At 38.9% G+C, this 27,648-nt stretch overlaps 1 protein-coding gene across 1 annotated transcript in view; it reads right to left on the reverse strand.

The window, feature by feature from the left end:
• Positions 1–27,648, reverse strand: part of LOC118803539 (NACHT, LRR and PYD domains-containing protein 12-like) — a 208,371-nt gene that overhangs the window by 174,811 nt on the left and 5,912 nt on the right. Inside the window, exons 2-8 of the mRNA XM_036564029.1 lie at positions 16,487–16,517; positions 16,310–16,393; positions 14,669–14,729; positions 13,949–14,104; positions 11,823–11,915; positions 9,279–11,070; positions 2,361–2,534 (exon numbers count right to left, since the gene is read on the reverse strand). Coding sequence (XP_036419922.1) covers positions 2,361–2,534; positions 9,279–11,070; positions 11,823–11,915; positions 13,949–14,104; positions 14,669–14,714 — 2,261 coding nt within the window. The 5' untranslated portion in view covers positions 14,715–14,729; positions 16,310–16,393; positions 16,487–16,517. The remainder of the gene's footprint in view (positions 1–2,360; positions 2,535–9,278; positions 11,071–11,822; positions 11,916–13,948; positions 14,105–14,668; positions 14,730–16,309; positions 16,394–16,486; positions 16,518–27,648) is intronic.

Consider the following 27,648-nt stretch of genomic DNA (forward strand, 5'->3'; position numbering starts at 1 on the left):
AATGTAATGATATTTAAAAAGGCTGCAAACCTTCTCTTCTTTTTCTTCCTATTTAATATATAAATGTCCTACACTGCTCTTAAACTCCTTACAAAAGCTTTGATGGGGACAAGACGGTTCCCTGTGGTACCCCTCTTCTCACTAGAACAGTGTGAAAAACTTTTTCAGTTCTAACAAAATATAGTCTAAACAAAAGATAAACCATTAAGTTCTGGGCTAAAAGATGATTAACTGTGTTAAAAGCTCTTAAAAAATCCTGACAGAGCTTGCTGCTGTTTCCAAGTGACTGTAAATATTGTGAAACACAATGTATCACACACTTCCTATTAATAAACAGGAGGAAATCCTAAAGTGAAGTAAACCTGTCTACTCAGATTTCTTTAGAAAATCCTTTAAAAACATTTAATTATGTGAGAAGTTAACGTTATACACATGAGATTTACAGGTATATTCTTTCTTGAAATTGCTAAAAAAATTCCCATACTATGTTTTAGACAGAGAATGCAGAAACACCTGTAAGGAGCTGAACACAATAACGTACAGTTACAATACTACAGCATAAAGTTATTGTACTACAGTTACTATACTAAAATGTACTGTTTCTATATTACAGTATACTTTACAGATACTGTACTGTAGTGTACAGTTCTATATGACAGTATATTGTAAAGTTACTGTTCTATACTGTAGTGGACAGTTACTGTAATACATTATACTATATAATGATTATACTACAGCAATTAACCAAACAAACCAAAATAAAAAAAAAAACAAAACAAACAAAAAAAAAAAAACTAGAAACTAAATTTATCTGCACTTGAACATCCCCTTGTGTGTGCTTTGAGTTATGATGATGCTGACACCCAGAGTTTCTGGTTAGCATGTCTGAAATTAGCATAGCTTCTTTTGTTTCTACTATTCATTTGTTGGCTCTTGTAAATAGCGAAAATCATAACTGGTAAATAAATAGGCCCACAACAGTCAGAAGCATTGAAAGGGGTCCTTTACAAGATAAACAGAGAGTGAGCCAATGGCTCCACAAACAATGAAAAAAGTTTGCCATCCTTGCCATGATGTAAGCAGGTGGAAGCACACTAGAACACAGCAGCAAGCAGCAAGCTAGTAGTGCTGCTTCTGAGCAAACCAAGAAAAAATAGAATATTTAAAGTCTGGACTATTTTAAAAGTTTTAACTCTTCCAACATTTAAGGTGCTAATGTTCCTTATTTGTGGGGAAAAGGTGGCACACAAGAGTTTGAAACCAGGAAATCTGCTGTGTCAACAACCTGTCGTGGTGATCCAGCAGCTAAGCCTTTGTGCTTTTTTTAGAGGAAGGCTCAAGGATTGCAAATATCCTCTCAGGAGTCACACACTATCACACAATGACTAAATGCATTTAGTACTGCTTTCCAGCATAATAGACAACATACATCTGAACAGATAAACTCTTACATAGCAAATCATATGCTGGGCTGAACTAACTGCAAAGATGTAACAAGCAATGGGGCAGCCTGCATTATTAAAAGGATTAAGGATGCAGCAGCCCAGGACATTACTTGGAATCACTGTTTCAGTCATCGTGAAGCTCTGGCATCAAAAGAAATGCCACGTGAGATGGAACTGGTAATGAAAGACTTTGTCAAAACTGTAAACTTTAATAAAGGTAGTGCTCTCAACAGTTGTCTTTTTGAGACCCTGTATGCCAAATTTTTTTCATACATTTCATCCAAATGTAAAAATTAATTAATTTGATGGAAGAAATACACAGTGTTTCCCTGGAGAAGCAGTCACCACTTGGTGACTTGGTGATGAGATGGTATAGAACAGATGGGCCCAACCTTCTTATAAATTAAGTGTATTTCCTTTTTTGTTGTTCATTAATGTTCAGGGTTAGATTTGTTATTTGTGCTGCATCAAAAAATCAATGACAAAAATATGGGTCACCTGAAAAAAAACCCTACAATATAAAGTGCAGTTACTATATTAGAGTATGCTGCACAGTTACTATAACATAGTGCATAATAATTATATTACAATAGAGCACAGTTATTATATTATAGTGCACAGTAATTACACAACAGTACAGAATACAGTTACTATATTATAGTGCACAGTAATTACACAACAGTATAGAGTACAGTTACTATCTTATAGTGCACAGTAATTATACTACAGAATTGAGTAGTTACTAAACAATATATTGTATGGTTACACTATTACTTCATACTTAGGATTAATATGCTGGAGATCTTTTCAGAAATACATAAGAAGCAGATGATTACATTCTTCAGTTCAATATTATTACTTTCCAGGCTTACACATACACACAAAAAACAAACCTCTGAACACAGTTGTTGATACCTGAGTATGTTGAGTGAGCAGTGTGGATCGTCCAGTCTAGCAGAGAGCAGCTTCACTCCTGACTCTCCTGGGTGGTTGTAGGTCAGATCCAGTTCATTCAGGTGTGAGGGGTTTGAACTCAGAGCTGAAGCCAGAGAAGAACAGCCTTTCACTGTGATCATACAACCAGATAATCTGCAGAGTGAGAGGAGAAAGAAGAAAATAACCAGAGATAGACTGAGAAAGATGAAATATTAAACCAAACTTAACAGCAGCATACTGAAAATTGACAGTTTCACAACTATGTATTAACATTCTAAAAATCTACTTATTACACAGTTATTAAACCAAGATTATCTTGTGATGAAACATCTAAATACTGAGTTAGTATGCACCTGTAATTTTTTGTTATTAAATACTGAAAAACTATATGTTCATAATGCCATTGTTTGTTAATATTGGCATCCTGTGTGCTAATAAAACTGTTCTGGTGCCAATAAATTCTATTTTAAACTGATCTTCCCACTCTGATAACTTCACTATTAACTGGAAAACATGGGGTCATTTAATCATGAGCTTGAACCAGCCATTAATTTTCACTGCAAAGTTTAAAAACAAATACTTAAAATATAGTTATGGGCCACAGTAAGGAGGGGTTTGTGAGATTTAGTTTGCTCCAGTCATACAAAACAAAGCTATTTCCATTTAATCTACTCCTCACTTAACACAGTTTCTTAATACTGTTAATTTATTTAATATGAAAAAAATATGATCTAGCAAAGTACAATATTCATAGATTTGTCTTGCAACATTCAGTACATAACACAAGCACATTGAATAATTGAATAACATTTGTAAAACAACAACAGTATATTTATAAACAGCTTATGCCAGTAATCAAAAGATGACTAAATGTTTTGTGCATGGCATTGTATTGACATAAGGGCCTTTAACTAAAGTCACAGATGTTTGTTCAAATTTTAACAATGCTATGAAGTAAAGGACCCTTAAGAATGTTATATATTAGTTTTATATAAAAAATAATTTCCCACAAACTTAAGTCACAAATTTCATATGTTTTCCTAAATGAGTGAATATACATATTCCAACACAAAGTTCCTGTACCTGAGTAAAAGTAGAAATGTCCTTGGTAAATAACGAGTGAAAGAAGTTCCTGTTCTGTATTTCTGCAAAAAAAATCTGTGTAATCGCAGATATGAGAAACTCGGATAGCTGTTCATGTATTCTTAACTAGGGCTCTTTCTTATGTGTGGTACTACTTAGAATTAACAGTATTAGTACCTAGAATTAATAAAGTTACATCAGGGGATAGAGCCTTTTCATACAAAGCCCCCAGCTTTGGAATAATCTTCTAGTCAGTGTTTAGAACTTAGACACAGCCTCAGTCTTTAAGTCTAGGCTAAGAACCCACTTGTTTAGTCAAGACTTTGGTAATTAGTTTTTTCCCCCCATTAGATAAAAGGTACAGGTCAGGGGGTTCATGGACATATAGTATTATAGTAAACTGCGAGTGTTAGTGCTGTCGTCCTGCTGCTCTAATGGGTTCACTCTCATTTGCTGATGGTGGAACAGAGGGGCACTGACATCTCAGGGTGCCCTCTTGTCTTTGTTACCTTCAGGATCTCCCTGTAAAGTAGGCTGTAATATCTCTGTATTCTGTCTTCAGTCAGATTGGGCGCCCCTTGCTTAACACTGGACCAGTCTGACCACGATGGAGCTTTGTGCTGTCCAAAGCTGTGCAGAAAGCCTCACCTGCATGCCACTGACCCTCCTCATGATACTGCTGCTTGCACAAACTCTAATTATTTAATCATAGACATCGCATTCCTGCCTCATAATACTCTGAGCGCTTCTCATATTCATATTAACAGATGATCATCAGATAGTAGTCTTCTAACATTAGTCATTGACATTCATGGTTTTCTCTGTGATACTGTTTTTCACTTGTAAGAGTGACTGATTTTCACAGATCTGTTTCTCCTTGTTACTCTGATAGACCTCTACAGTCTCTCTCCGGTGTCGACCAGAGGAAGATGGGATCCCCTTTAGAGTCTTGGTTCCTCTCAAGGTTTCTTCTTCTTGCTCTTAGGGAGTTTTTTCTTGCCAATGTTGCATTTTGCTCGCTCATGGGGGATAGGACATTTTCAGTAAAGGTGCTTTGTGACAATGTCGATTTTAAAAAGCATTATATAAGTTAACTTTGACTTGATTTGACTTCTTTTCTGAGAATGTGACCTCATGTAAAGTTTTGATTGACTTTTGCAGAAGACACATGTAAAAATACTACACTCATAAGGAGAGACCAGTGGGCTAAATACCGCCATAGTGATTTTGTAAATATAACTTAATTATCATGCTACATTTTGTGTGGTGAAGTGCGGCTCCTTTAAGTTTTATGAACCAGGCTCAGAGTCATGCCTTAATGAGTTGTAAGTAAAGCAGTAGGTTGTTCATTCAAATACCCAGGATTGCCTCATTGTAGCGGTGTCCCTGACTTAGAATTTACATAGGCAAATCTGACTGGTCAAGTCTTGCCCATTATTGACTGATTGTCTAATTGTTTTTTCTTTTTTTTTGATCTTTGATCCATTATCCAAATTATACAGTGCTTCAAGTAAAGCCAAGCCCAGACAAGATGCTGCTCCGATGGTCCTATGGAATAGAACAGTGCAGTCTATGGTGGTGATTTAGAAATTAGAAGAGGTGCTGATGTATGCTGTAAAAACAAGCCATGAAAATCAATGGAAATTAAATAGAAAACTAAATAAAAATGTTAATTCATGAACAGCATTAAAAGGAATACTACTTAAACATTTCATGCTGCATACAGGTTTTCTGGCTGGTCTTCCAGGCGTTCATTTAATCACAGTCAGAATGCTGTTGATGGTAAACAGATGTACTGTGCTCTTTTATAAAGGATATTCTTATTGAGCAGAACAGCTAAATTGACTATTTATCTGTTTGGATAAACGAGGACTGTATAACTGTGTTGCTGCTCTGCACTGCGGCCAGTGCATGCAAGCTATATCAGTGATGATGCCGGGTCGCTCATACCATGCAGAGGTAGCATGTATGTATCAGGTATAAAGAAAAGATTAAAAGCGCATGACTTATTTTCATATTTTTATAATTAGTATTATTAATAGGCTGACTACTGTGCATTCACATAGTATTTTTACATGCAGTAATTAATTGACAGAAAGCTCACCTGAGTATCTCCAATTTACAATGTGAATTCATCAGTCCAGCAGAGAGCAACTCCACTCCTGAATCCTGCAGGTCATTATTACTGAGGTCCAGCTCTTTCAGTGGTAAATCTGAACTCCACATTGATGCCAGTGCTTCACAGATGCTCCCACCGAGGTTACAATGATCCAACCTTGACATTAAATAATATGTCCTTTTAGAAGCACAAAACGGGGTAAATCCTAAACTTACAGGGTACAGGCTAGTACATTTGTATTTGTCTGCCTATAGCTTTCACTGCCAGTTCTAGCTTAATATTCAAATAGGCTAAATGTATATAGAAGCCGTTTTTCAAACTGTGTGTACGTACTGTATACTCAGTCAGCTCCACAATTATTGTCACCCATTAACATGGGCAAAAAGGTAAGGAAAAAAGTCTTTGTCACTACTTGGCTCAATCTACCTCTAACCTTATTTTGAAGTACTCCAAATTATTTTTTTTAAATATGTTTCACAGTTACTGGCACACACAGAAATTCTAATGAAAAAAAGGTAGCTCGAGCATGAAGCTTTCTTGTCTCAAAATGAATAGTACTCTTTTTGATAAGCTCTAAATGCTTAAAAGGAAAAATATAACATTTACATGTAAAACATGTAAAACTTAAAACTGTCCATGGAGGGCAGCACAGTTTTTTTGCCTGCTGCTTAGTTTACATCATACATGAGCATCAGTGCCATTGCCAACGCAGTGTGCAGCCTCAAATGCACACGTAGCCCTGGTCAGGCAGAGAAGTGAGTTTTTGTAGCTTTCAGCTCAATTTTTTTTTTTTTCAAATCTGACTTTGGATGACGATCTTTAAGTCACATATGTTTAAGATTATTGAAAAAGTTTTGATATTTTATCACACTTTATGTGATATGTGATTTTTATTACCTAAATACAATCTTTGGTTGAGTATAGTGTTTAAATTTTACATTGTAGTGTCAGGGCTGTTCTTGGTTTCTGCAACAAGAAAAATGGACTGGAATATACATTTAATTTGAATAAGTAAAATCAGATATGCATAGAGAATGCCGTAAAATTAAAATAACTTTGTCTATAATGGTATTTTCATATACTGAAATAATTCTGATTCAGAAGTGCCCCTACAAAACGCCCTTTTAAAGCACCTCAGCCCCTGTCCTCACCAAAGCCTGTGCAATGCCACTGACATTCATCAGCATCACAAAGATTTGAAAACAAACAAATTAAATGAGACAAAATTTGTAGACTTTCATGAGTCAGGCAATGATATAAAAAAGAGTCAAAATTTCTCCAAAAATCAAACCTGGAGATTTGCAGAAGATGGCAGTATTTTGGGGCCATTTAATTACAATTAGACACCACATCCATGGCAATAAATTATTTTAAATGTGTGCCAAAAGAAAGCCTTTTCTTTGATCTAACCATAAACACAAGGACCTTGAGTTCACTAGATGCGTCTGGAACTTTGATTGGAGTTTGGTTCTCTGGTTAGTTGAAACAAAAATAGGGCTTTTGGCTTTTGACACCTTAAGTTGGTGTAAACATATTTTTGTTATACTGAATAGAACCTAATCCCCATTGTAAAGTATCATGATGTTTTAGGACTGTTTTTGACACATAAAATTATGGACTCAAGAGAGATTTTACTGGGAGATTTTACTTGAAAGTCTGTCTGTCTCTGCCAGAAAGACAAAATTGGGTCATGTGTGGATCTTCCAATTGGACAATGTTCCAATCCACACTAAAATGATTTACTGGCCACAGAATCAAGTTTTTGACATGGCCATCTCAGTCCCCTGACCTAAACCCCACTGAAAAAATGTGGGATGAGCTGAGGAGGACAATCCAAATCAGAGGATCTAAGACCCTGGAGAATCTGGAAAGATTCTGTGTTGAGATGGGGGCTTAGATTGCTTGTATTCTCAGATTGCTCTGTATTCTCCTGTATTCTCTAACCAAGCATTATAGAGGATGACTTACTGCTGTTATGTTGGCAAATAAAGGTTCCATAAAGTACCAAATGCAGGAGTGCCAATAATTGTAACGCATGGCTTTATTAAAATATTTTATAAATGTTTTTGTTTAGAGCAAATCAACCTCAAACATGCAATTGTCTTATTTTCAGTGTGAATCAATTTATAGTGTAGTAATTTATAGTGACCTTATTAATACATCTTTAACAAGTGTGCTAATATTTATGAGCTGACTGTATGCACTGTATGAATACAGAATGAGGAATTTCTAGAATCTCACTCATACTACACTCACAAAACATACAGTTTAAATAGCAGAGTGATGTCGAGTGATTATAAATATGTTTATAAGGGTATATGCCTATCATGATTTTTATGGACATTTCTCATTTCTTTACAGTTAGATTGCTTTTTTTATTGGCTTATTGGTCACCTATTTTTTTTAACAGACAGCAAAGACAATTACATTAACAATTAACAGTATTATTAGTGACTATTAATAATTTTTTCCCCAAAGCTCATACTTTGCTGGCCAAACACACTGGTATGAAACATAACCGTAATAGATGAGATCTACTTCATTTTCACAGGTAACATGGCCTTCGATAACTCCTAGCAGCTTTCTGTAAGTATGTAGACACCTGACCATCACATCTATATGAGCTTGCTGGACATCCTATTCCAAAATCAGGCTCATTAATATGGATTTGGTCCCCACTTTGGGGCTATAACATCCCCCATTCTTTTGGGAAGGCTTTCGACAAGATTGGAGTGTGTCTGTGGAAATTTGTGCCCATTTAGTCAAAGAGTGTTTGTGAGATCAAACACCAATGTTAGATGAAAAGGCCTGGCTCACAATAAATGTTCCAAATCATCCAAAAGGTGTTCAGTGGGGTTAAGGTCAAGGATCTGTGCTGGTCACTGGAATTCCTCCACACCAAACTCATCAAACCATGCTTTATGGACCTCACTGTGCGCAAAGGGGCAGAGTCATGCTACAACACAAAAAGGCCTTCCCCATAACGGTGCCTCAAAGTTAGAAGCATATAATTGTCCAACATGTCTTCGCATGCTCTAGAATTAGCATTACCCTTCACTGGAACAAAGGGGCCCAAACCCTGTATAACAGCCCCAGACCATTATTTCTAATTTGTTAAACTTTACTGATAGCGCTATGCATTCTGGCATTTCGACTGCTCCAGATTCCAGTGGTAGTGTGCTTTATACCACTCCAGCCAGTACTTGGCACTGCACATAGTGATCTATTCAGTATAATCCAGTACTGCCAACGTTTGTCTATGGAGATTGCATGGCCATGAACTCAATAATTAGGAGGAGTGTCCACATAATTTTGGACATATAGTGTAGTTTTGTGCAGGGATAGTTAAATAGGTCTTTTAATGTAGAAATTGACATATTACAATAGCAAATATAGTCAAAATGCCTTTTTAAAGATATTTTCATCATCTAAATTAAAAATGGCAAAATATAAATGCAGCACGCTTGTACTTAACTGGCTCACATTATTTACCATTCTGAGCAATTTCTATTGTGTACTCCTAAAATTTAGATCATGTTAAAGTCACAGTATATTCAATAGTTTACTGATTTCATCGGTCATTCTTGAATCACATTGCGTATTAATATAACCCAGGGAGATTTTAACAATTTATTGAAGGTTGGTCAGCAATAGAGGCATTTAAAATAAAGTCAGAGAAAAAAAAAAAAACTTACAATGCTCGTCTTGTGTTTTTCACCACTGGCAGTAGTCTCCTCAGTCCTTCATCTGATGGCCTGTATTTCTTCAGCTCAAACTTCTCTTGAGTCTCTTCTGACATCAGCAACACAAACACCAGAGCTGACCACTGTGTAGATGACAGTTTCTGTGTTGAGAGATTTCCTGAGTTCAGGTATTTCTGAATTTCAGGTGTCAGTGAATTGTCTTTCAGTTCACTCAGGCAATGGAAGAGATTGATGCTCTTCTCAGAGTATTTTTTCTTTTTGATCTTTCTTTTAATGTAGTCTACAATGGCCTTTAGGCTCACTTCTCTGATGTCCATTTCTGGCTGGAGACTCTTAAGGAGCCTCTGATTGGACTCCAGGGAGAGGCCACAAAGGAAGCGGAGGAAAAGGTCTAGATGTCCATTTTCACTCTTCATGGCCTTACGCACTGCTGTCTTGAGAAGATCACCCAGTGTATGTTTAAACTTCCACTTTATTTTCTCCATTATGGTTTGAAGGAGTGGGTTACATTCATGACTGAATGTGAGGAACACAAAGACGCCAGCAAGAAACTCCTGGAAAGTCAAATGCACAAAACAGAAAATCTTCTCATCCTTTTTAAAGATTTGTGTACAAACTCCAGAGTACACTACAGCTTCATCAACATCAATGCCACATTCTTTCAGATCCTTCTCATAGAATATGAGTTGTCCTTTTAGTAACTGAAGAAAAGCTAGTTTTCCAAGCTTCAGTATGCCCTCTACTCTCAGTCTGTCTCTCTCAGCTGGTGGGACTGTACTGTCTTCATGTTGCATTGTGCTGTATTTATCGTTCTTTTGCCTTGTGTGGAACAGCAGAGAACGTGTGTACATTTCTGTAAGAGTTGTCGGAGCATTCTTCATGTCTTTGTCATCCTTCAACATTTCCTGAAGCACAGTGGCTGAGATTGAACAAAAGACTGGTATGTGACATAAAATGTGGAGACTTCTTGCTGTCTTAATGTGTGAAATGATTCTGCTGGCTTGGTCTTCATCCCTGATTCTCTTCCTGAAGTACTCCTCCTTCTGTGGATCATTAAATCCACGTATTTCTGTCACATGATGAAAGTATTTGGGTGGAATCTTTTTGGCTGCTGCTGGTCGAGTGGTTATCCAGATGAGAGCAGAGGAAAGCAGCTCTCCTTTGATGAGGTTTGTTATTAGTTTATCAATGGTGGTCTCTTCTGTTACATTAGATAGTTTCTTTTGATTAAAATCTAGATTAAGTTTACTTTCATCCAGTCCATCTAATATGAGAACCACCTTACACTTGTCATTCAAGATCTTTACATCCGCATTATGGAACTCATCATGGAAGTAAAGTAGAAGATTCCAGAGGCTGTACCGTTCCTTTTTGATCACGTTCAGTTCCCGAAAGGGAAAAAACAGAATGAAATCTAAATCCTGGTTGCATTTGTCTTCAGCCCAGTCAAGAATAAACTTGTGTACAGAGGCCGTTTTCCCCACTCCTGCTATTCCCAATGTAAGTACTTTAGTACCAAGCACATTTTGATTGGATTGTGTTTTGAAAATGTCACTGAACTTGATTGGTGTTTCCTCTATTTTGGGATAAAAACATTCTATCTGTCTCACTTCATGCTTAGTGTTCACTCCTCCTGTGCAGCCTTCAATCACATATAGTTCAGTGTAAATGTCTTTCAAAAGCAAATTACTCTCCTCTAGTGAAGTCCTGTCATACAGCTTTGCAATTTTTGCCACAAAATTTCTTTTCAGTGCATCTTTTACATCTCCATCTTCTTTAGCTGCTAAAAAGTAACAACAAAATGTTATTCCATTTTTTAGTGGCATGTGAGTAAGGATGAGTGGTTTTGTCAGACTAGATTTGTATTATACGTAATTTCTTCTATGTATATTCATGTTTGTTTACCACTGCTGACTAGCATGACTTATATAAGTAAAAAAACAAGGATATATCAGAAAGACAGTAATAAAACTTTTACTAATAAGGCTTAACAGAAAGTCAATCTATGATACATACTACACAAATTTCTTATTACATTTTATACCTATCATGTCTTCTTTCTCTCTTTTGGTACAGCATAGAGGAAGGAATGTCAAGTTATACAGTAATTAGTGGATTTGGTACACATTCTAACATGTTAAGTTTAAAAGGTATATTTTGAAGATATTTCAAATAGAAGCATAGACTTTTCTACATGGTCAGTATGTGCCAGAGTGAGGCCAAGATTGCTGGAATGTAAAGGCTTTTGAGCCTACAAGGTTAATATTTATTCTTTACCTATAGTTTCCCAGACAAACATTAAGCCTACTCATGAACTATATTTTGCTTTCGATTGAAAACTCAAAATCCTGCATAGTCTATGACTGGCTTAATCCCTGTATGGAAAGCTGGCCCACAGTATACAAACCCCAAATCACCCTAAATACAGACAATAAGCGCATATGTTAAGGACTTATATTATGGGCACCATGATGTTTGCTTTTCAATCATTGCCATGCATTAGTGATGATAATAATGATAATGTGTTGAGTTTACCTGCAGTGAGAGCACTAACTGAGACTCCAGTCTGAGCTGCAATGGAGGAGGCTGCTGCAGTCTTACCAGTTTCCTTTTCACTTCTGTCTCCACCTGAGAGAGTGAGCATTAGTAATTAATAAGGAGTACAAAACATCTCTTTGAGCAATTATTATGGAGTTGGGAGAACGAAAAAAAGGATAAAACAAATGCTGTCAAATGTTCTGGCACCCTGCGATGGACTGGCGGCCTGTCCAGGGCAGTTTTCTGCCTTCTGCCTGATGACAGCTGGGATAGGCTCCAGATGATGATGATGATGTGTGTGTGTGTGTGTGTGTGCGTGTTCGTTCTGGTATACTAGTCTACTTTCCCAAAAAAATGAAAGATCCCACTTCAGATATAGCAGAGATAGCCAGAACCTAACAGCTGCAACTGTACAGCCAAGCACTTCACTGCAGAAGAAGACTGGTTACTTTGCCCTTAAACAGTTTTGTTTTGCTCAAAAACTGTGTGCGCACAGCAGGACAGACAGAAGTTTAGGGCTGACACAGTCAAGTGTAAAGTTTAGTATTACTTCAAGTCCTTGCAAAGCAGAAATAAACATGTGTTCTGAGTTTGTCAAACTACAGAAAAATGTATTATTAACCACCCAACCAAATTTGAATGATTAAGAAAATCACCAGGTACACAAAATTAGGTTTCAAAGTCATGAAAAAATAAGCAGTATTTCTGCTCTGAAATGCTGGAGGCGTGTCTACTGAAGGCACTGAAACAACACCCAATCATGTGAAACGTGCAACCTCTCTTTAGCTTTGTGTTCGCCAGCATGTAACTGCTACACTATTTAAGGTGACCCAGGAAAATGTGAACATGAAGCTGGCAAACAGGAAGCCGACCTCAGTTCCGTACTAATGTTGGCACATCTATTAGCTTACTAGGTTGGGCAGCAAAGCCTCTCTTGGACTGAAATGAAGCCGCTGGCAGTTCGTCTAGCAGTTTTATTGGACTTGTACAGCCATAGCTACATGTTTGAACTGCCTGAGCCAGAATCCAATTTGGAGCCAGAGGACACTGACCTACCCAAGAAACAAATTTGTTCCTCTCAGTCTGCAACAGAATAGTATTTTCTCACATTTATGCAAGTTATACTGACTAGCACAACCTAACCAAATAAAGTTAGGCTAAGAGAACCACTGATGGTAATGCGCTCTAGTTGTCATAATGCTTTAGTGTTAGGGGAGGGGTCATGCTAAATATGTCTCTAGTTTCACTGAACCACAGTTTCAGGCCCACCCAAAAACTCCTGAACACAAAAATGATGAAAAACAGTTTAAAAATCCACAGTTCACTCCTACATAGCTCACAGTCTTTTCACATGTCTTTAGCAATTATTTTCTAACATGTATAAAGTGTTTAGAAACAAATCTCTGAATTTCCTTTACACAGACTTTCAGCTTTCTCCTGTGAACACATTACACTGGGAATACACTAAGCATATGCTATGTGGTCATCAGAAAATGTATGTTGTGGTAGGATTTTGGGGCTGTATTACAGAACCTTTCTGTCTTTTTGTCTTAACTTAAGATCTGACAGGTCAAGATAAGGTTTTTCACAAATTCATATGACAGAAGCAAATCTTAATTTAGTTTAAGAATCTTATCTTATCTTACAGCTTACATCTTAACTTACTCTACTGAAGTCGACAATCAACTGTCGTGTCTGTTACCTAGCAACCGACCATACCCGCACAGCTGAAATGTAAAAACGTAATCAAGTTAGTTAGCCAGACAGCTAACGTTAGCTACCGTTACTGAGGTAAAAGCATCATATAAAAGTAAAGCGCAACAAACTGAAAGTTAAGAATATTGTTTTAGAGCTTCCTGCTGTTTATCAGCGTCGCTGTTTTCAGTTTCAGTCTCCATTTCCCCAAAAGCTTTAGCCGAGCGTGCTAACGTTATTCCTCCTAATAAACAGACACACGTTCAGCACTGTGACCTCATTATTCACCACCTTCACTGTATTATTTTATCTGACGAGTTTTCATCAACATTAACACACGAAGGTAATCAAGTAACAACTGAAACCGCTCCCTATTACAACATTTGTATTATATTTGTATTATCTCAATCTGTAATTATATCAAATACCTCTGTGCGTAGAGTCAGCTACAATGTTGATATTAACTGGTCCGTTAAACAAACTTTCATGTAGAAGAAGTGCATTGACTGTTCCTCCGGTCTGAGCTGTGGAGTTCTGGACTGGTTCATTCTGAGGTTTGGTGGTCTGGACTCGACCAGTTTGATCTGTGTTCACATGAGGGCACAAGAGCATTACCATAAAATTCCAGAAAGGATACAAAAAGTCTCAGAACTAAGCAAATTTAAACCACTGGTTTTCTGTCAGCAAGTCTGCTTACATTTCCAGCTCTGAGGCTATGATCCATACTACTATCGTAAGAACATCCAGTACCATATTGTGGAGAACTATAATGAAGCATTCATCTAAAATTACTCTTCGTCTTTTCACTGGGTCTGAAAGAAGTGCTAGTGAATGTGTTGTGTTTAAAACACATCACGTAACTGTAAATCTTCTTAAGCCTTTTGGGTTCCAGCACACATGGTTGTTATCAACCCTTACAAAACATCATAAACCAACATTAACAAGCAAATTTTCTGTTTGTTTATAAATTAACCAAATGAAACTTGGCATTTTACACTGTGTACATTCTTCATTCAAACGAGACCACCTGAATATATTAGAAAAATGAGTACACCATAAAAAGATCTTAATAAAAAGATAAACTCTTTGATTAACAAATGAGCAGGACAGTGGAAAGAGTAAAGAAGAAAAGAAGTATATTCCATTACCTCGTTTATCAGTTATATCCTGCAACACTTCAGAATTGTTTGCCATCTTGTATGACTGGAACTGAAAAAAGGATAATGCAGTCAAGTTAATGTAGTTTTTTGATAACTGAAAAGACGCAGTAATATTTGGTGTAGGATTCCACATGTGAATATTATAATCTGTAGTCTGTATCTATAAAAGATCATTTCTCGCCTCTCATTTCTAATCTCTTAAATGGAGAAAACAGTAATGAATGTTCAACATATCATTGCTGTCTAAAGAAAAATATGTATCTCAAAAATAATAATTTACTAGTGAAGGCAAAAACGCTCATCATTTCTAATGTAAGTAGTTTTCTGTTGTTCCATAAATAAAATAAAATAAAATAAAATAAAATGAAAATAGAATAAATTATATAGAAAATAAGAAATAATAATAAAAGCCAATGTGAAAGGAGTTAAAGAAATATGTAAATGTGTACATATGCAGATATGAATATCTATACATTTGCAGGTCTGAGGACACACAATGCAATAACTATTATATACAGAATATTACAGAATATTAAGACTATTTATAAAAATGACATCTAAATAGCTGTGCAAATAAACATTACGTTACAGAGAAGTAGCTGTAATACAGTAAAGAGGTTTGTTTGGTTTAGTTTAAGTTTAAGTGTGAAGTGACTGCTATGGTTAATGAGCTACAGCTCTTGGGGGGAAAAAGCCATTAGCATGTGTGGTTGTGCTGGTTTTGATGCTCCTAAATCTTCTACCAGAGTGAAGTGGCTAGAAATGTCCAGTATGATAAGTGCTGTAATTGTGAGTGCACTTCATCACCCTGTAGTTGTAGATGTTCTGTAGTGTTGGCAGATACATCCAGTGATCCTCTCTGATGTCCTGATTATGTGCTGGAGTTTGGCTTGTTCTTGTGAGAATCATCACCACTGGCTATTACGCCCACTACAGTGATGTTATCTGCAAACCTCAAGATCTTCACAGCTGGTTCCATAGAGACACAGTCATTGGTGTAGAGACTGAAGGGGTGAGAGCACACAATCTTGTGGTACTCCAATACGGGGGTCTGGCGTGTGTTTTCCAAGCCACACCTGCTGTCTCCTGTTCATCAGGAAATTCATGATCCACTGGCAGATGAGATCTGCCACAGATGGCTGGGGCAGTTTGACTTGCAGCAGCTGTGGTACTATGGCATTTAATGCTGAGCTGAAGTCCACAAACAGAACTCTAACGCAGGTTCCAGGACTGTCGAGATGCTGAAGCATGAACTGCAGGACCAAGCTGACCACATCATCAACAGACCTGTTAAATCTATATGCAAACTGTAGCAGATCCAGCAGAGGGTTTGTAATGGCCTTCAGGTGATCTAGGACCTTCACGACTACAGAGGTCAGGGCTACTGACCTGTAGTCATTTATTCTAGTAATATTAGTTTTTTTGGGGGACTGTCATGATGGTAGAGGTAATCACACAAACATCTATGCAGTTCATTTGATAATTCTGTAAGAGATTTACTGTTGCCACTGCAAATGGAGGACAGTTTTCTGCTTGAGACTGAGTTCCTGCTTTCCTAGCTGTTTTTAGACTGAAAACTTTACAAATATGAAAGGGAAACACTACATCAATGATCATGATTAGTTTTACCTTTTCCTGACTTTGTCTTCAGTTTTTAGAAAGAACATCTGAAATGTCCATCTTCATCAAGATGACCAGGGTTAGTTTACAGAACTACGGAATACAAACATGTCACAATAGTGTAATTTCACAGTGTATGATGACTAGAACATTTGACTTACAATAGACACCAGGCCATTTACTTACTCTTTCTGTGCTTCAGCTTCATTTTCCTTGTCTAAAAGACATTTAACCAGAAAAACAAAAAACGGTCAGAACACATTCCAGTCAGATTACATCAACCTAAGTCAGTGAAGTACAATTGAAGTACCACCAAATGTTTGTGTTCATGTGTGCTTGTTTTTGTTTACTTTTATTTAGTTGCAAATAATGCAAACAATTCTAAAAGGGACTAAATTCAGCAACAAAATGTTGAGATGCTAATTAACATGAAAAACATAATGCATTCCTTTCCTTTTTTGCATATTTTTAATCATTCCTCAAGTTTATTTCTATGCCTATTGAAAATAAACAAATGCAACACTTGCAAATGCACATAAAAATTCAAAAGTTTTAAGTAGGGCTTCAACAAATAATCAGTAAAATTAAAATATTCAAAAGTGGTGAAACTGTCTGAATAGGGTACATTTTCACAACTTCTATATTGGTAATCCTGTGCATTACTTTTTATCAGTAGTGGTTTGACAGCAGGCACAGTGTATTTATTATGCTAAATGCTAACTAGTCACTAGCACCAAACAGGTGACTGCTCGGGTGCCTGCTGCACACCACAACAATAGTGGGCCTGTTGACAGTCAGAAAGCAAGATGAAGTCAATAATTAGGTGTTTTAACATGCTTATGGAGCAGTGCTGTGTTCTTTCATGCATTCAGTAACTGTCATTTGTGATTATGTAACCAATGCCAGAAACACACAGACCCATCGATGCAGCCTGTGTTTACAGCAGGAGTGAACCGCAGGGCCGGTCTCCCAGTGTTTGAGGTTCACACAGACAAATGTGAAGAAGGGTACTTAAAAAATAAACTGAGGTTTACATAAACAATAAACATCAGGTTCACCTGATCATACACTGTGACTAACCATGAAACTGTGGCTCCTTAACAATCCCTGTGAAATAACTTGCTAGCTATATTTTAACCTGCTAGTTGTGAAATAACTTGCTACCTATATATTAACCCACTAGCTGTGAAACGAGCTGCTAGCTATGTATTAACCCACTGTGAAATGACTTGCTAGCTATATATTAGCCTGCTAACTGTGAAATGACTTGCTAGCTATATATTAACCCGCTAGCTGTGAAATAACTTGCTAGCTATATTTTAACTCGCTAACTGCAATATAACTTGTTAGCTATATCTTAACCCGTTAGCTGTGAAACAACTTGCTAGCTATATATCAACCCGCTAGCCGTGAAATAACTTGCTAGCTATATATTAACCCGCTAGCTGTGAAACAACTTGCTAGCTAGATTTTAACCCGTTAGCTGTGAAACAACTTGCTAGCTATATATTAACCCACTAGCTGTGAAACAACTTGCTAGCTGCATTTTAACTGGCTAGCTGTGAAATAAGTTGCTAGCTATATGTGAACATGCTAGCTGTGAAACAACTTGCTAGCTATATATTAACATGCTAGCTGCGATATAACTTGTTAGCTATATCTTAACCCACTAGCCGTGAAATAACTTGCTAGCTATATTTTAACACGCTAGCCGTGAAATAACTTGCTCGCTATATTTTAACACGCTTGCTGTGAAACAATTTGCTAGCTATATATCAACCCGCTAGCTGGGAAATAACGTGCTAGCTATATCTTAACCCGCTAGCTGTGAAACAACTTGCTAGCTATATATTAACCTGCTAGGTGTGAAACAACTTGCTAGCTACATTTTAACCGGCTAGCTGTGAAATAAGTTGCTAGCTATATATTAACATGCTAGCTGTGAAACAACTTGCTAGCTATATATTAACATGCTAGCTGTGAAACAACTTGCTAGCTATATATTAACCCGCTAGCTGTGAAGTAACTTGCAAGCTATATATTAACACGCTAGCTGTGAAATAGCTTGTTAGCTCTATGCTAACCTGCTAGTTGTTAGCTGTGAAATAGCCTGTTAGCTCTATGCTAACCTGCTAGCTGTGAAATAGCTTGTTAGCTCTATGCTAACCCTCTAGCTGTGAAATAGCTTGTTAGCTTTATGCTAACCCGCTAGCTGTGAAATAGCTTGTTAGCTCTATGCTAACCTGTTAGCTGTGAAATAGCTTGTTAGCTCTATGCTAACCTGCTAGCTGTTAGCTGTGAAATAGCCTGTTAGCTCTATGCTAACCTGCTAGCTGTGAAATAGCTTGTTAGCTCTATGCTAACCCGCTAGCTGTGAAATAGCTTGTTAGCTCTATGCTAACCCTCTAGCTGTGAAATAGCTTGTTAGCTTTATGCTAACCCGCTAGCTGAGAAATAGCTTGTTAGCTCTATGCTAACCTGCTAGTTGTTAGCTGTGAAATAGCTTGTTAGCTCTATGATAACCCGCTAGCTGTGAAATAGCTTGTTAGCTCTATGCTAACCCTCTAGCTGTGAAATAGCTTGTTAGCTTTATGCTAACCCGCTAGCTGTGAAATAGCTTGTTAGCTCTATGCTAACCTGTTAGCTGTGAAATAGCTTGTTAGCTCTATGCTAACCTGCTAGCTGTTAGCTGTGAAATAGCCTGTTAGCTCTATGCTAACCTGCTAGCTGTGAAATAGCTTGTTAGCTCTATGCTAACCCGCTAGCTGTGAAATAGCTTGTTAGCTCTATGCTAACCCTCTAGCTGTGAAATAGCTTGTTAGCTTTATGCTAACCCGCTAGCTGAGAAATAGCTTGTTAGCTCTATGCTAACCTGTTAGCTGTGAAATAGCTTGTTAGCTCTATGCTAACCCGCTAGCTGTGAAATAGCTTGTTAGCTCTATGCTAACCTGTTAGCTGTGAAATAGCTTGTTAGCTCTATGCTAACCCGCTAGCTGTGAAATAGCTTGTTAGCTCTATGCTAACCTGTTAGCCTCTATCTACCCTGAAAGGTGTTTACTTTCCCTTTATGCTCAGTTTGTTTCTTCTATTCAGGTGTAAATAAATCAGATGTGAGTTTATCAACACTTTATTTTATTTATGATCATAATTATGAGAGTTTAATCAGTTCTTTATCGATCTTCCACTGATTCTGTACACCATCTCCATCTGAATCACCTCCAAACCAGAGAAACACAGACTGAACTGCTTTATAAATGAGGCACAACACAGCACAGCCAATCAGAACACAGCTCATTTACATATATCAGTCTTAAAGGTACAGAAACAAATACAGACGGTTTAATTATAAAGAATAAAGATAAAAAATGATCATATAAAAATGAATAATTACTGTTTTATACATAAAACCACACAAACATTATAAACAGAGCTCAGAGTGACAAATACAAGAGTCAAATACAGAAAAGAGTAATAAGGAGAGAGAGAGAGAGAGAGAGAGAGAGACAGAGAGAGAGAGAGAAAGAGACAGAGAGAGAGAGAGAGAGAGAGACAGAGAGAGAGAGAGAGAGAAAGAGACAGAGAGAGAGAGAGAGAGAGAGAGAGAGAGACTTTTTTGACTTTTTAACAACACTTTATTGTAACCATATCTCGCTATGGTGTGTAAAAGTCACATCAGGCCATTTCCGCCCTCAAACCAGCACATAAAAACAAACAGCTTGCTTAATAAATAAATAAACAGGGAAATAAATACATAAAAGCAAACTTCAGTTTTCAGTAATTAAAATCAGGTGCAAAGCAAAGTTCGTTGTCTAAAACCGAGCACACCGCCTCCCCACAGCACCACACCACTTTAAAAGTCTCCAGCTCAGACATGCACTTATAATATTTAAAATCAATTAGAACCCTTGATTTGACCAGTCTAGAGAAGGTTCTCACTACGTCGGAGTCAGCTGCCTGTGCCACACAATTTTTCTGACTCATGTACACTGCCGGTTTGGCCTGACCAAGAATAAAATTAATCAACTGGCAGAGAGAGAGAGAGAGAGAGAGAGAGAGAGAGAGACGGGCAGACAGACAGACAGAGAGAGAGACAGACAGAGAGACACAGCGAGAGAGATAGAGAGAGAGAGAGACTCAGAACCAAAAAGACTCAGTACACTCACAAACAACTGACACTAATCGAGGAGTCAATCAGAACAAACCAGTTCTGGGAGAACTGGAACAAGCTTAAAAAACGAGACCATGAAGAATTGGCAATACAAAACGGTGATATTTGGACAGATCATTTCCAAACACTCTTCAGGAAAGTAGAATCAAATACAAATCTTCAGCAAAACCATATAAACAAAAAGCTTGAAGAACTAGAATTGGCTATAAAGGATAATCAAAATCCTTTAGACTCCTCAATTACTGAGCAGGAACTGAAAGAGAACATTAACTAAGACCAAAGAAAGCCTGTGGGCCTGATGGAGTACTGAATGAAATGATAAAAAACTCAACTTCTAAATTTCAACTGGCTATTCTAAAGTTATTTAATCTGGTTCTGAGAGTAGGTTACTTCCCTGAAATCTGGAATCAGGGACTAATAGCCCCAATCTTTAAAAGTGGAAATAAGTGGCCCAAATAATTACCGAGGCATCTGTGTGAACAGTAATCTGGGGACGTTACTGTGCAGCATTTTAAATTCTAGATTTCTAAACTTCCTTATGGAGCACAGTGTCTTGAGTAGAAGTCAAATTGGATTTTTACCAAATTACCACACCACCGATCATATTTACACCCTACACACCCTAATTGATAAATACATCGTCCAAATAAAACCAAAATTTTGCATGTTTTATTGATTTCAAAAAGGTTGATTTTTGATTCTTTGAGGCTTTTTGATAGAAAGTGGTGTAGGGGTAAAACATATGATCTAATTAAAACAATGTATACGGAAAATAAATGCAAAATAAAAATTGGCAATAAACAAACAAACTCCATCTCCCAGGAGTGCGGAGTGATACAGGACTGCTGTTTAAGCCCAACACTATTTAATATTTACATTAATGAATTTGCGAAGCTCCCGGTCTCACTCTGCACGACTCTGAGATTAAATTCCTGCTCTATGCAGATGACCTGGTTCTGCTGTCCCCCACAGAGCAGGGCCTACAGCAGAACCTGGACCTGTTAGAGCACTACTGCCAGACCTGGGCCCTGGCAGTAAACCTGAAAAAAGACAAAAGTAATGATATTTCAGAAAGGATCCAGATCTCAGGGAAAACAACACACATTTAGGTTAGGTATGAATAATATTCAATATTCAAATAGTTACAATTATTTAGGTTTAAACATCAGTTCTTCTGGAAATTTTAACTTGGCAGTGAATGAACTGAGAGGCAAAGCTCGCAGGGCTTGCTATGCCATAAAACAACAAATTCCTGTGGAAATTCCAATCAGAATTTGGCTAAAAATATTTGAATCAGTAATTGAACCAATTGCCCTTTAAGGCTGTGAAGTTTGGCAGTGAAGCTTACTAATCAGGAATTTCACAAATGGGACAAACATCCGATTGAGACCCTGCATGCAGAGCTGTGTAAAATTATTTTAAAAGGTGCACAGAAACGCCACAGACAGCATGCAGGGCAGAATTAGGCCGATTTCCATTAATTATAAAAATACAAAAAAGGACAATCAAATTTTGGACACATTTAAAAGACAGCGACCCCCACTCATATCATTATAAAGCCCTGCAGTACCAAGAGTTGAGCAAAGACAACAGTCCCCTCACTCAGCTGGTCCTGAAGCACAGTTCAACACAAACACACACTAACACCTCACTAACACACACTAACACCTCACTAACACACACTAACACCCCACTAACATACACTAACACTTCACAGGCTCAGGACCAGGAAACCTAATTAGAGTGAACCAAATTACAAAACAGCTCAAACTGAATTATCTCACCTATTGGGAAACCGAGTCAAACTCACAGAGTAAAATGCAGTGTTATTTAGCCCTAAAACATCAGTACAGTGTAGCAGATTACCTAAACACACTGACTGACCCTAAACTGAGGTCCACCTTGACGAAGTACAGACTCAGTCAGCACCGTCTGGCCATAGAGACGGGCAGACACAGGAAACACCTGTTATATCTGTTCTTGCTTTATATCTGTTATTGCTTTTTGTATATGTTGTACTTTGTTCTTAATCTCCCTACAAAAGCTTTGGCAATGCAAGTGTTAATATTTGTCATGCCAATAAAGCAACATTGAATTGAATTTAATTGAATTGAATTGAGAGACAGAGAGAAAGAGAGAGAGACAGAGACAGAGAGAGAGACAGAGAGAGAGAGAGAGACAGAGAGAGACAGAGATAGAGAGAGACAGAGAGAGATAGACAGAGAGAGAGACAGAGACAGAGAGAGAGAGAGACAGAGAAAGACAGACACACAGAGAGAGAGAGAGAGAGAGAGAGACAGACAGAGAAAGACAGACAGAGAGAGAGAGAGAGAGAGAGAGAGAGCCAGACAGAGAGAGAGAGATATATAGAACTGAAATATTATCAAAATTTAGGTCTTACAGTGAGACAAACAGAGAAAATAACTCAAAAAAATCATTTTTAGATTGCTAACAACCATTTTTGTAATTTTTTTTTCTTATATTTTACTAAATCCTTTGAGAAAACACCAAAAGAAGAAATCAAAGTTCTGTGGACTGACAGAGAGGCTAACTGACAAAGAGAGGCTAACAGCTAGCTGAATTCAGAGCACAGCGGCTGAACTAAAGAGAGGAGAAAAGGAAAAAGAACTTCAGATTTGACAATACAAAACACACAGCAAGGTAGGATCTACTGATGAACTATAAAAACACTGCCTAAAAGCTGAAAACTTACAAAAACAAAAAGCTCAAACTCAGTTTTCCCAGCTATCAGCTAGTAGCTTAAGCTAACTGCGAAGGTTCCAGACACCCCCCAGGCACAGCCGTTAGATGTTTGGTCGCCATGGAAACCAAGCCAGTACAGGGCAGAGAGGTGGAGTTTCCCGTGAAGTGTAAGAGTGAAAAGAAAAAACACGAAGAAAAGACCCTAAAAGAGAACCCAGACACTCTGTACACAGACTTCATCCATCTTTACGGCAAAAGGATTAAAAACAACCTGATCTTCCACACTGCTGCCCCGTCTGCATGGAAATCTGCAGACGCTACAGATTCACCTTTAAAGAGGGCATCGGCAGAGGAGGACGAATCACTGTCTGCACAGACGAAAACCTGGACACTGACAACCCTGTACTGACCATCACCTACTACACTAAGGGCACAGTGTTAGTGCAGGGAAACGAGATCAGCCTGGACTCCTTTGAGGAGATCTTTCCCCAGCTGATAGCTGAGGTGGAGAGAGAGGCGGCCAGCACCACTGTGGACAGTACAGACTCTCAGGAAGATGGTGCGGAGGCTCCGCCCACACTGTCCACCACAGCCCCCCTCTGACAGGCAGCTGAGAGAGAGTCTGGCTCTGCTGGAGCTGGACTTTACTGAGTTCAAAGAACATTCACAGGCCAGACTCTTGGACAGCAACACCAACAGCCCCATCCAGCAGCTCCAGGAGGAGGTCAAGCAGCTAAAGAAGGAGAGCCAGGCCAGCATAGCCGAGCTCAGAGAGAACCTGAGAGAGTTACAGCAGGAAAACCACAACCTACGAGCACAGATAACAAAACTAAAAGAAGAAGGAGCAACAAAAGAGAGAACCTTAATAACACAGCTACAAGACATTAAAGAACAGCTCCAGAACACAAGACCCTGCACTTCAGCTTCCATACACACACCCTCCAACACAGACACCAACAATGAGAAACCTACAGTCACCACAACTACAAATCCCCCAAGCACAGAAATGCTTAGCTCCCCTAACTCACCAGACTCACATGAGGAAGCAGCACACAGTGAACCTCCGCCTGACACGCAGACACCTCCTGCTGAGCCCCCGCATCCCCCCCAGACCACTACAGTCAAACCAGCAGAGCAGAGACCTCATGTGGTTCTCCTAATGGACTCGAACAGGAAGTTCCTGGAACCTCAGAAGCTCTTCCCTGGACACCAGGTAACAGCGAAACGCTGCAGCACCACCTGCCACGCCCACCAGCTTCTGAAGAAGGAGATCCTCGGGAGCCCCCAGTGCATCATCATCCACACAGGCACCAACAACCTCCACACCCAGCGGAGCGACACTGCTGAGGCCGTGCGGAGAGTGGCAGAGAGAGCCAGTGCTGAGTTCCCAGAGAGCCGTATCGTGATCTCCACTCTGCTAGCACGTTCTGACACATGTCATTAACGGCATTAACACGGAGATCAGCAGAGGATGTGCCACCCTACCAAACGTCCATCTGGCCTACCACCCCACCATCACGCCTCGCAACATGTATGACGGGCTCCATCTACACAAGGACAGCGTCCGGATCTTTGCGAAGACCCTTAAAGATGCAGCCTTGGGCCGCAACACCGCTATGGGCTTCACACCACCTGCAGGATTCCTCAGATCACCTCTGCAGTACATGCCCAGGTATGCCCTGTTCTCACCTGTAAGGCACAGCAGGCCCTGGGCTCCTCCTGTTCACCCTCCTGCGTCCCCATACCTGCAGCCACGCCCCCCACAGCCCCACACATAGCTGCAGCTCCACGCCTCCCCACCAAGAAAGAAAAGCTGAAAACGTCACCTGTGAGGAGGCTCCCCTCACAGCAAAGACCACAAAGCTATGCTGCAGCGGTGGCTCAGCCCCCACCACCCTCAGCTAGAGTCTCACCTCCAGCTACAACAGAGCTAGGAGAGATAAAACAGATGCTGTACACCCTGTGCACAAGACTGCTGCTGAAGTAAGAGCCGTTCCCCCACCTGCAGATACAGCATTCATGTAGCACTTACTTTAAGAAACAGCACTGTTCACTATGTGCACTGTTTATTTAACATATGACTAAATAGTTCATACTTTTGTACAATAATAATAATTTTCTCTGTTAAGTCTCACTAAACTGATCTGATTTGATAGATTTTCCAGTGTTTAAAATGCGCTCATTCTGTGTTAGCTGTTGGAACATTCAGGGTCTCTACTCCTCGGTCTTTGGACTGAAGAGTAGAGATCCTGACTTTCTAAAGAATATTGAAGGTGTAGACATCCTCATCCTCACTGAAACATGGTGTCATGAGGACACACCTACCCACTGTCCCTCAGGCTACTGTGAGGTTATTGTGCCCTTGCTCAAATTAAGTACAGTCCAGCGCGGCCGAGATTCTGGAGGAATCTTGGTGTGGTACAGATGAAACCTGGCCAGCCACTTTTCAGTTGAAAAATTTGGAAAATCACAATGCTGGCTAAAAATGAATAAAGAAATTGGCTTATCAGAGACAGACACTTACCTCTGTGCTGTCTACACTCCTCCTATTGAATCCCCTTATTATGATGAGGAGTACCTAAACAATCTCCACACAGAGATCAGCCATTTCCAGGCCCAGGGAAATGTGCTACTGTGTGGAGATTTCAATGCACGAACTGGAACTAAATATGACTATGTAGACCCACAGGGCGACAAACATGTGTTTGGCTAAAGCTCTCTGTACCTCACACCAACCCTCAAACGTAAAAACAACCTCGACTGCACTGTAAATAAGAGCGGAAAAGAGTGCATCTCTGTGGAGCCTCAGGTCTGTCCATACTTAACGGCAGGATCAGAGGGGACTCTTTAGGGAGGTTCACGTATTGTTCAGCTCTTGGAGCCAGTGTAGTTGATTATGTTATCACTGACGTGGATCCCTTCTCCATCAACGCATTCACTGTCCGACAGCAAACTCCTCTATCAGACCATAACCAAATTAATGTGTATCTAAAATGGTCAAATAAACCCCAGCAAATGGCAGCAAAGCCCAGTAAGCTGGTCACAGTCCACAGGACTTACAGATGGGCTCTGGATAGCTCTGAGAAATTCATGCATGCACTCCAATCAGTTCCTGTATCTAACAAAATCTTTATTAACACCCATTTTGAAAATAATAAGAGCAGTGTTAACCTTGCTGTGAATCAAATCAACAGCATTTTTCAAACAGCATCTTCTAAAGCTCACCTTCAAAGAAAAAAGGGAAAACAAGTTAAAAATTGGACAAAGAAAAATGGTTTGGTTTCGAATGTCAGTCAATTAGAAAAGAACTAAGAAACTTTTCAAATCTAAAAAACACAGACAACCTAACAATCAAAAAGAGACGAAAATACTGTGAAAATCAGTTCTGGGAGATGTGGAATAACTTGAGCACAACAAAACTACAAGACATACCTATACAAAACAGCGACATTTGGAAAAAACATTTTGAACACCTTTACAAAGAAATCTCTCAAAAAGATCTAAATTCCAATCACAATCTGGTCATGCAAAAATTACAGTCACTTGAATACACGGTCAAAGACAACCAAAACCCGCTCGACTATCCAATAACTCCAAAGCACTCCTGAGCTGCAGAGGGCAGTGCTCAAATTATTCAACCTCACTCTGAGTACAGGCCGGTTTCCTGACATCTGGAGCCAAGGACTTCTAACCCCGATCCATAAGAGTGGAGATAAATTGGACCCTAACAATTTCAGAGGCATCTGTGTGAGCAGTAATCTGGGGAAAGTGTTTAATAGCATTTTAAATAACAGAATTCTGACTGTCCTTAACAAACACAATGTCCTGAGCAAGAATCAGATTGGCTTCATTCCAAATCACAGAACTACTGACCACATTTACACCCTACACACCCTAATTAATCAACATGTACACCAAACAAAAAATTTTAAATTTTTTGCCTGTTTTGTAGATTTCAAGAAGGCATTTGATTTTATTGGGCATGAAGGGCTTTATTATAAACTTCTACAGAGCGGTGTGGGGGGTAAAGCTTACGATATCATCAAATCAATGTATTTGGGAAACAAATGTGCGATAAGAATTAGAGACAGAATGTACAGAATTCTTCACTCAGAAAAGAGGAGTGAGGCAGGGCTGCAGCCTGAGTCCAACACTTTTCAACATCTACATTAATGAGTTAGTGGTGCAGCTGCAACAGTCTGCAGCTCCTGGACTCGCTCTACAGGATGAGGAGGTGAAGTTCCTGCTCTACGCAGATGACCTGGTGCTGCTGTCTCCGAGTGCAGAGGGGCTACAGCAGCACCTGGACCTGCTGGAGCAGTACTGCCAGAACTGGGCCCTGGCAGTAAACCTGAAGAAGACAAAAGTTATGATCTTCCAGAAAAGGCCCAGGTGTCAGGAACACAGGTACCAGTTCACTCTGGGCAGCACCGCCCTGAAGCACACAACGCAGTACACTTACCTCGGCCTCATCGTT

This window comes from Colossoma macropomum, unplaced genomic scaffold (genome assembly GCF_904425465.1).
Source record: "Colossoma macropomum unplaced genomic scaffold, Colossoma_macropomum, whole genome shotgun sequence".
NCBI classification, from domain to species: Eukaryota; Metazoa; Chordata; class Actinopteri; order Characiformes; family Serrasalmidae; genus Colossoma; species Colossoma macropomum.